General features: G+C 34.7%; 1 protein-coding gene across 1 annotated transcript; it reads left to right on the forward strand.

The window, feature by feature from the left end:
* Positions 1–1,367: 1,367 nt before the first annotated feature.
* On the forward strand, positions 1,368–5,562 carry LOC140228825 (uncharacterized). The gene is made up of 2 exons (XM_072309098.1): positions 1,368–2,499; positions 5,405–5,562. Exons 1-2 carry the CDS (start codon positions 1,368–1,370, stop codon positions 5,560–5,562), a joined length of 1,290 nt encoding a protein of 429 aa, XP_072165199.1.
* Positions 5,563–9,759: the final 4,197 nt, after the last annotated feature.

Genomic DNA, 9,759 nt, shown 5'->3' on the forward strand with positions numbered 1-9,759 from the left:
ATATGTGTTGTTAATTACGTGTCTTGTGCGTAAACCAATGTCAGGGCGAGGTTTCCCCTCCACACCTCTGCTATCTGACCTCCTTGTTGATCCACTGTGACTCCCAACGCTGAGTGTAATGAATGATAGAACCATGGCTTGTTTCAACCATTTTTATTTCCTATTACAGTGTATATACATTCATATGTATATATATATATATATTTTTTTTTTTTTTTTTTTTTTTTTTTGATGGCGGTTATCAAAAAAGTTTAACGGGAAAAAAAGAAAACCTTTTTCGGTCATCATTTTAGGGATACACGGTCCAATTTTGCAAGGTTATGCTCATCCACCACCTGGTCATTCTCAAGTATGGTGACAGTTTATAGTACCTCATTTTTTCACGTATTGATTGAAGCCAGACATTTCTACCCACATATTTCACTTCATAGTTTCAAAATGTTTTTGAACCCACAACTTTAAATTTTTAAAGAAAGTCACTAATCTCTTTTAATTTATAACTGGTAAATGGTTCTTTTAAACCTCCCACACTTTTTGGTATTGAACTCCGATTTTTTTTATTATTATTATTATTTTTAGTACAGCACATCCCTCACCGCTTTGGCAGATATTTATCCTACTGTGAACTGTCCGAAAAAAAAAATCCCTTTGTTCTACGAATCACCTGTTGAAACTCCGAACCCATTGATAAGACGTCCGTATTATACATGTACAGTAGCAGTTTCCATGAATGTATAATCGTTCACATGTTGTGTGTCGACACGAGGCGTGGCTGCTTTTTCGCGCCACGACCGACTGATCTCCAATGGTAATTAAGCCACTGCAAGTAGCACCTGCGTTTGACGCATGTTAAACGGGTTGCTATCAACACCCTGATTTCCATTCAGTATTCGTACTGTTTTTTTTTTTCCTCTGATACGTGTGTTAATGGGTGCATGGTTAAAAGTCCCACATTCAATAGCCAATACAGATGTTGCAAGAAATGAACCTTTACTGTTTACTCCCCTTTACTCCCCTCCCCACCCCCCCCCCCCCCCTGTATACGGGAAAGTCTCCCTGAACTTTAACTGAGCAATTGTCACGGTCCTTGAATTCTCTGTCTGTACGTGTTTTAAAGCACAACACCTTTATACTGAGTGGTCCGGCTATCCCCTGGTGATCTGTTGTAATTGCGTACTAGTAATTATTGTAAGTGTGACCAAGATGGGTCTAATTGTACCAAATTTTGTATTGTATATTGAAACCCCACACACATTTGCACTTTGTACACACACCTGCACAGTAGTATGCACTTGCAAAATGCACATTAGCACCTATGCAGTTGTTGTCTCTCAAATCTCCGGTAATTTACATTTCTGTATTACAGAATGGCGTCACATATGAATACCCCCGATATTCCTGATGACGTTATGCCTGTGCGCGACAGTAAATATTACACACCCCTTGAATTCAATGATATTGTATCGTATAGTTCAGATAATATTTCACTTCTTCATATAAACTCTAGGAGTTTGAATAAAAATTTTGAATATTTGGAAAATCTTTTGCACTCTTTAAACAATTTTGAATTTTCTGTTATTGGAATAAGTGAAACTTGGTTACATCAAAACTCCCCAGATATCTTTAATTTACCCAATCATAAATTAGTTAGGGCTGATCGTCAAGGAAAAAGGGGTGGCGGTGTTGCGTTTTATATTGCGCAAAATTTACAGTTCAAAATCCGTTCTGAAATCACGTTAAGATATGCAGAAACGTTATTTATTGAAATTGAGAACCCACTCTCTAAAAATGTTATTATAGGTTTAATCTATCGACCTCCTGATCTGAATTGTGAATTATTTTGTGATGAATTGGATTTATATCTCCATAAGATAGGTAATGAAAGTAAACATGTTTTTATTTTTGGTGATTTCAACATTAACTTTTCGCCCACATCCGATAACAATAATTCCCTTAATTTTATGCATTTAATGTATTCATATGGGTTTATGTCAATTATCAATAAACCCACCAGGATAAATCCACACTCGTCAACTCAGATTGATAATATATTTTCGAATGTGTATAATAATACAATTATGGGGGGTATATTATGTTCTGAAGTTTCTGATCATTTACCAATATTTTCAATTTGTGAATGTAAAGTGGGTCGTAATGAATTACATGATAAAATATGGTATTATAAAGAGTCAAAACGTAATGTGGAATTATTGAAACAGAATTTATTTTTAGAGGAATGGACAGATATTTATAGTATTAACAATGTTAATTTGGCATATAAATGTTTTAATGATAAATTATTATATTATTATGAAAATAATATTCCTTTATGCAGAATAAAAATTAACCGAAATAAACCAAGAAATCCTTGGATTACAAAAGGTATTTTGAAATCCATAAAAACTCGTAATTTTTTGTATAAGTTACACATTCGTAACCCAACTGAATTTAATTTGAATATGTATAAAATTTATCGAAATAAATTGACAAAATTGATTCGTTTATCCCGCAGATTATATTTTTCTGACAGAATGAAAAAAGGTTTCTTCGAATATTAATGCAACATGGAAAATTATTAAAGAGGTCCTAGGTAAAAAGCCTGATTCTCCGCCAACGGATGATATCACATTAAACGGTATTAAAATAAATGATCCCAATATGTATGCTAATTCATTTAACTCATTTTTCGTTAACATCGGTCCGGAACTTGCTACTAAAATTAGCAATACTTCTGCTCATTTTACAGATTACCTTTTTGACCAAAATCAAGAGTCTATTTATCTTAATCCAACAAGTCCCAGTGAAATCATTAGTATCACTAAATCTTTAAATAGCTCTAAATCTTGTGGCTCTGATAAAATAAGTATGATGTTATTGAAAGAAATAGTTTATCCACTCGCAGAACCGTTAAGTTATATATTTAATCTTTCTTTATCACAAGGTATTTTCCCTGATCTGCTGAAAATAGCGAAAGTTAATCCTGTACATAAAAAAGATGATCCTCATGAAATTAGCAATTATCGTCCTATTTCTTTATTGCCTAGTATATCCAAAATCTTAGAAAAAATTGTTTATAATAGACTTCTTAAATTTATTAATAAGTATGATTTACTTATTCCCAATCAATATGGTTTCAGAAAAAATTATTCAACTGATTTAGCACTAATACAAATTTATGACAAAATTACGAGTGCTTTTGCAAACAAAGAACATGTTACAGGTATATTTTGTGATTTGAGTAAAGCATTCGATACTCTTGATCATTCTATTTTACTCACGAAACTTAGTCATTATGGTATTCGAGGACAAGCACATTCATGGCTTAAAGATTATCTAACTAATAGAAGACAATATGTTATTTTTAATGGTTGTGAATCTGACCCCCTTTTAATTAAATGTGGTGTTCCTCAAGGCTCAATTCTAGGCCCATTATTATTCCTTCTTTATGTTAATGATATTATAAATACATCCTCTCTTCTCTCTTTTGTTCTATTTGCTGACGATACGAATATATTTTATTCTCATAAAGATCTTAAGATTTTACATGACACTCTAAATATTGAAATTAGTAAAGTATCAAATTGGTTTAAGTCTAATAAACTTTCTTTGAATATAAAAAAGACTCATTTTATTCATTTCAAACTTCATTCTCATAATGAAGATACGTTGATACATATTAACATTGATGATATCCCATTAGAAAAGAAAATGAATTCAAAATTTCTAGGAGTATATATAGATGAAAGTTTGACTTGGAATGAGCATTTACATCATGTTACAACGTGTATTTCTAGAAATATAGGGATAATTTCCAAGCTGAAGTTCTTTCTTCCTCGTTCAACTTTATTTCTATTATATAATTCCTTAATTCTCCCATATATAAGTTATTGCAATGTTGTATGGGGTACTTGCGGCTCTACCAAAATAAATTCTATATTTAAATTACAAAAGAAAGTTATACGTATTTGTACAGAATCGCATTTTCTGGCTCATACTGATTCTTTATTTCATGAGCTTAAAACATTGAAGGTTTTTGATTTGAATATTATTCAAGTAGCAGTAATTATGTTCAAATATATACATCATCAACTTCCATCATCGTTTGATAACATGTTTAGGTTCAATACTTCTGTCCATTCGTACCCTACTCGTATATGTAGAAATTTCCACCTTTTGAATCCCAAATTATTAGTGACACATAAATCTATAAGATATTCGGGTCCGGATATTTGGAATAATCTCCCGGATAATATAAAGTCTTGTTCAAGTATTTATTCTTTGAAAGCTTCACTTAAACGATATTTGATACAATTATATTCTCCAAACCAATTGAGCTAACAAATATTTATAGTATAGATTGTCATCTTATTGTCAATCTCTATTTTCTTCCTTCAACTGCATCTTGCACTTTCACCTGCAACTGCACTGCACTCACCTGATCACCTTCCTCCAAGAGAGTTATGTCGTTGGATAGTCATTTTATGAGGCCTCCATCCATTTCAAGTTTAATCGCTTATGATGGTGGTCTCCTGCATTCAATTATCTCTGTTGTTTACTGAAAAATACTGTATATTTTATTTCATGTTTCTGTGTATCAACATTGCTCAATGCAATCACCTATGTGAATCTATTTATGTACTGTTATCGATTTATTTCACTGCACTTGTTATTCTTTGTCTTTGTACTTTTTGAAGTTTGCATTCAAATTGCATTTGATTGAATGCAGAAATAAAAGCAAACAAACAAACAAAACAAACAAACATGCAGGGACTTGTACGGAAAATGTCTAAAGTAATCAGGAAATCATTCTTAGAATGAGATAAGAATAAGAAGACTATAGAATTATGTATAACTATTTTTATTACACGATAAATATGCTAAACAGAAATTAGGAAAACAAAGAAACAAAATTCTTGCTGCATGGTAGAGTGGGTACAATGTGCATTCAATCTAATTAAAGAAAGGAAATGGTAATATTTCTTTACACTGTGCAAATAACGAGTTCCTATCTGTATTGTATATGTACGTTACCGGGGCTCTTTTTCTAAAGCAGGCCTTTTGGCTCTGAAAAGACAACCCTGTTTTTAAATAACACTTAATAAATGAATAAAATAACTTATGCTACATTTCCGGAAATTTCCATTGTTTTAATGTGTGATACGAAATCATAATCAAACGTGATAACTGCTGCATGTGATTGTAAGCATTTTGATATAGCAAGTGAGACTGTAGTGTTGGGTATTAAAGGCATGATATGAATAAAGAGATGAGACTGCTACATGTTTTCCATCACACTATAGCTAATGTGAACTTAATGTGTTAACGTCCGTTTTCGGTTTGTTTGTGTAGGCGTGCTGGATAAATGTGCATTGTGCCTGTTGTGTTTGTGTTTCAAATTAAACAGTGACGCAAACAACCAAGTTTCTTGGCCACATTTACCTACCAGAATGGCCGTTATTCTTTATGTCCATATTTCGTTCTTTGCAATACCCGTCGAAACAGAAGCGATCGCAAGTTGACCGTCGCACTGCCGTGCAGCTGGACAAGGCGATCGGCGATTGATATCTCCCAGCGCACTTGGGGTAACTCGAGAACCAATGAAGGGGTCCTACTGTTTGTAAACGACAGAGGAAAATCAAAATAAGCCCAAACAGAAAAAAAAAACCCCAAAAACAAAAACAAACAAGAGAGTACAATGTTGTTGATAGGCAGATACAGAAGTTTATTATTCCGGGTGTATCTTCCTGTCCAGTGGTGCCCATGTTATTCAAATTCATATAACACTCACTATTATATACTGTAACTCAAGTATAGGCCTATCCGTTATAAACATTCGTTTTGACTATGAAGATCTTGTGTGATAACTTTGGACAAGGAATCCATCAAGGTTTAGCGCGTTGCATCAAAGGGGGGGGGGGCATCTGGGAACGAGTGGAGGGATCCCACTCAACAAGAAAGGAGGCCTCCATTTAAAGGAGACCTCCGGATGATTTTCTAATTTTTACATTTGAACATATATAAATTAGTTATACTGGGTACAGAGTTTCAGGATTTATAATGATTGGGATGAAAAATAAGAAAGTTTTCGAAGTTTATAACAAATTGCAATGAACAAGGATGATGACATGGCAGCCTCACCATAAGAATGCATGAGATGTGGCTCAAGGAAGCAGCACAAAAGAAGAAGGCATGCATAGATTACACACAGGCGAGCTTGCAAGCATGCGTGTATTGTCATGGAATGACACTGCTACATTTCTGAGATACGTGAGGCTCCTATGTCATCATCTTTGTTCAGTGTAATTTGTTTAAGGTTTTTGAAAGTACTGTTTCTCTGCTCAAGAACCACAATAAATTCTACAAATCTATACATGAAGCTGTTGATTTATGTACTACATGATGTGAAATTATGAAAATCGTCCGGAATGCCCCTTTAACTTGTCGCACACGTGGGACCAAACCATTTGGAGGATCCCAAGTCGTCCTTCCACTCGCTGGACATAAAAAATCTGCGGCGCGGACGCTTTTAGACGACGCAGCCTCACGGGTTGAACAACGGAGACAGCTGTCTCGCGCATATGCAGAACACCATTTTCGGCCTACTTAGCGTCGTCTCAGCGTTTGCGTCGTAGATCTAAAGCTCGCTAATTTCACACAATATTTAGGATCTTGAATTGAACTTCGGAATGATCGCAGAGCTTAGTGAAACAGACCCCTGTTCCTCCTAAGAGATCTTCATTCGCCCGAGGAAGGTAACAGGTTGGTATAGTATAATGCATTTAGCATTATGGATATTTTTCTCTGATGACCTGCAAGTAAGCCTTATAACCGATGACAAGCTATTCCATCACCCGCAGCCATTTCATTTCAGTATACATGTACCTCATGGGAATACATTTTGCATGCATTGGTTGTTTGCTATGTCGAGCAAGCCTCGGGCAAACTTTGTGGTTATTTGGGAAATTCTATGTTTTAATGGTATGCATAAAATGTAGATATATTAGTAAAACGGGTATTGATATACGCTTTTTTTTTTAATTGGCCAAAAGTCACTTCAAGAGAGTTTATTTTCAGATCATTGACTTCATTGACATCATTGTCAAAATTATTGTTACATCCTTCATCATCTTATCCTTATCACGAACAATATAAAGAGCGCACTCTCGGGCCTTCAAATAATGATAACATTAACATGATTATCATCTTCTAATATTATACTAGGCAGTTCTAGGTCATGCTGTCTGTTTTAGATCCTGATGCTTTGGTATATGTGCCATTCCCTCCCTTAAAAATACACCCCCCCACACACACACACACACACACATACATATAACACGGAAGTATAGACGCTATCACATACACCTAAGACATAAATCAGTTAAATATGAATCTAATGATAGCTGAAATGCAAAACGGTGAGATCTTATATCATGACACGCCTCATCTGGATATCAATAGCGCTTTACTGGTTGCATACGAGGACAGCGAAAACTGACCCGATGCGTTAGAATAGCGGTGACACGTGCTTTTTCTTTTTCCTTTGGAAGAGCGTGAAAACGCTATGGAAAAAAGGAACCTTCGTAATTACATAAAATAGCACCTTGTGTCGAGGGAGAGATAAGTATAGGGAGAACAACTATCCTGCCAGCAAGACGTTTTGCTGCCGGCAAAATGTAGTCCAAGGATATTACTTTACAGGATTTATTCTGAAATTCGAAAGAATATCCAATAACTTTATTTTATATCCCCAACTGCAGATTTCAGTTAAAAAAAAAATCATTAATATTTTAAGGAGCCTGCAGTATGATTTTACGGCAGAGTAAAATGAGTTTGAAACGGGGAGCAGACATCGAACAGGAATGAAAAGTGAATGTAGGAATGAAAATGTGTGGTAAATCGATTATGATGTTCTCAAAGCAAGGATTGCACGATTTGTTTTTACAGTAATTTCCAGAATATTTATGATTCCAAAATACGTGCCTCACCTAGGAACGCATTCTACAGCTAGCTGAATCTGCGATGATGCGAGGTAAAATGGCATTTAACCTGGCTGAAACCATTTAACATTAATTAAGATTTTTTTTTTTTCCGCCGTGATAACTGCTGATAATATCGTTCTAAGTGCGTACCTCCGTAAGAGGATGTGTCGTAAATATTGTAGTCCTTGAACCAATGCCACGAAGCCAAAAAGATAATGGATCGGATAAATTACGATAAAGGCCCTATGTGTACATATTAATGGAATTCTGTAACTCCACTGCCATCCCTGAAGATCAACAGCGTTCATTCACACCTTGAACCCTCACCTCCATACCTCTGCCCACCAGCCTTGATACATTTTCTACTCAGTTAACGTTGCTCATAAAAGTTTATACATACCATGCGCTCCGCCAGAATAGCCCCACGTTGACCCTGTGATTTTAAGGAATGAAACAAAACAGACAAGACTGATGAAAGATATAGTTAAAAGTGTTGTATTCGCCGGATATAAAAGTAGAAAATTAAGACCTACTAAAACTTTAAAAAAGGAGAAGAAAATACGCAGACACGTGTAACTTACAGTTCAATAATCATTTCAATTCAATTCAATTCAATTCATTTATTTCATTCTCATTTTCTTTCCAACAAAACATAACACGAGGTAAATCAGAAAATCCATCATAAGCATGTATACAGTACAAAGTGCGAAGGATTAACGATATCCAACAAACTAATAGAGATGAATCATGTATACATACGGGAAAATACAAAGTTATATTTTGAGGAGAAAAAAAAATAATCATGACAATGAAGATTTGATATGTAAATTATTTTATATTCGTTCGGTGTAATAAGTATACATCCTGCCTCCAGTTGGCTGAAACGTGTACAATACGAAATTAACCACGCTTCTCATTTTTTGAGAAACTGGTTTATTCAATCATTTTAGTGTTTCATCAATAAACGAGGAGAGTGAAGACAAATCATCAGTAATGCCTATGTAGCATTTTTAAAGACTTTACAATTACATCACAAGTGCAAGCAGAAAAGCATTAGAATATTCCCAGGAATTCCAAATTCACGTTATGTTCAAGCTCACTATAGTACATTTCTCATTGCACTCAAAATTACGCGTTTTTGGGGTGTTGCGATCAGGATATCGATCCAAATTCCGAAAAAAAAATTCCCGCGATTTCGGTCACTATCCAAAAATTCGATTTTTGGCAAAAAGACGCGGAGTGCATGGGAACGGCACTTATGGTGAACAGAGTGAAATGTAAGAAACCGAAAGTTGTAAGTTAAATTTTTGAAGTTTCACGTGTTTTTAAGAATGTTTTGCGTATTAGCTGAGGCGATGATCCATCTATTGCCTCCCAGGTCCACCTTTGATGTGAATATAAGTATAATATCGGCTTTGATTTCATCGATATGAAAAACAAATCAGTCCTATTGCATTAGAATACGTAATCACCTATAATATATTATCATTGATGAGTTTCAGATTAGTTCAGATTTAACTTTATTTCTGCATTCCATTTAATACAATATGACAAACTTTAATAATGTTCTCTGCTGAAGTAGTGAACTTCTATGTAATTTGCAGTGAAGTGTGTCTGAATTTTGAGGGGGACTTTCATTTTTTTTAAACATATAATATCATTCTCTTTATTTTATGTAGAGAAAGGAATAAAAGAGCTGGAAGAAGAAGAAGAGAAGGAAGTGGAGAATGAGGCTGGAAAGAACTTGGTAATTGATGCCCGACGCGAGGTCCAGAACCTA

This window comes from Diadema setosum, chromosome 5, assembly GCF_964275005.1.
Source record: "Diadema setosum chromosome 5, eeDiaSeto1, whole genome shotgun sequence".
NCBI lineage: Eukaryota > Metazoa > Echinodermata > Echinoidea > Diadematoida > Diadematidae > Diadema > Diadema setosum.

Excerpts from the sequence above, each read along its gene's own strand:
- LOC140228825 (XM_072309098.1), top strand. The coding sequence starts at position 1,368 with ATGGCGTCACATATGAATACCCCCGATATTCCTGATGACGTTATGCCT. Across the intron at positions 2,500-5,404 it reads TAAATTGACAAAATTGATTC|TGACGCAAACAACCAAGTTT; the intron begins GTTTATCCCGCA and ends CAAATTAAACAG.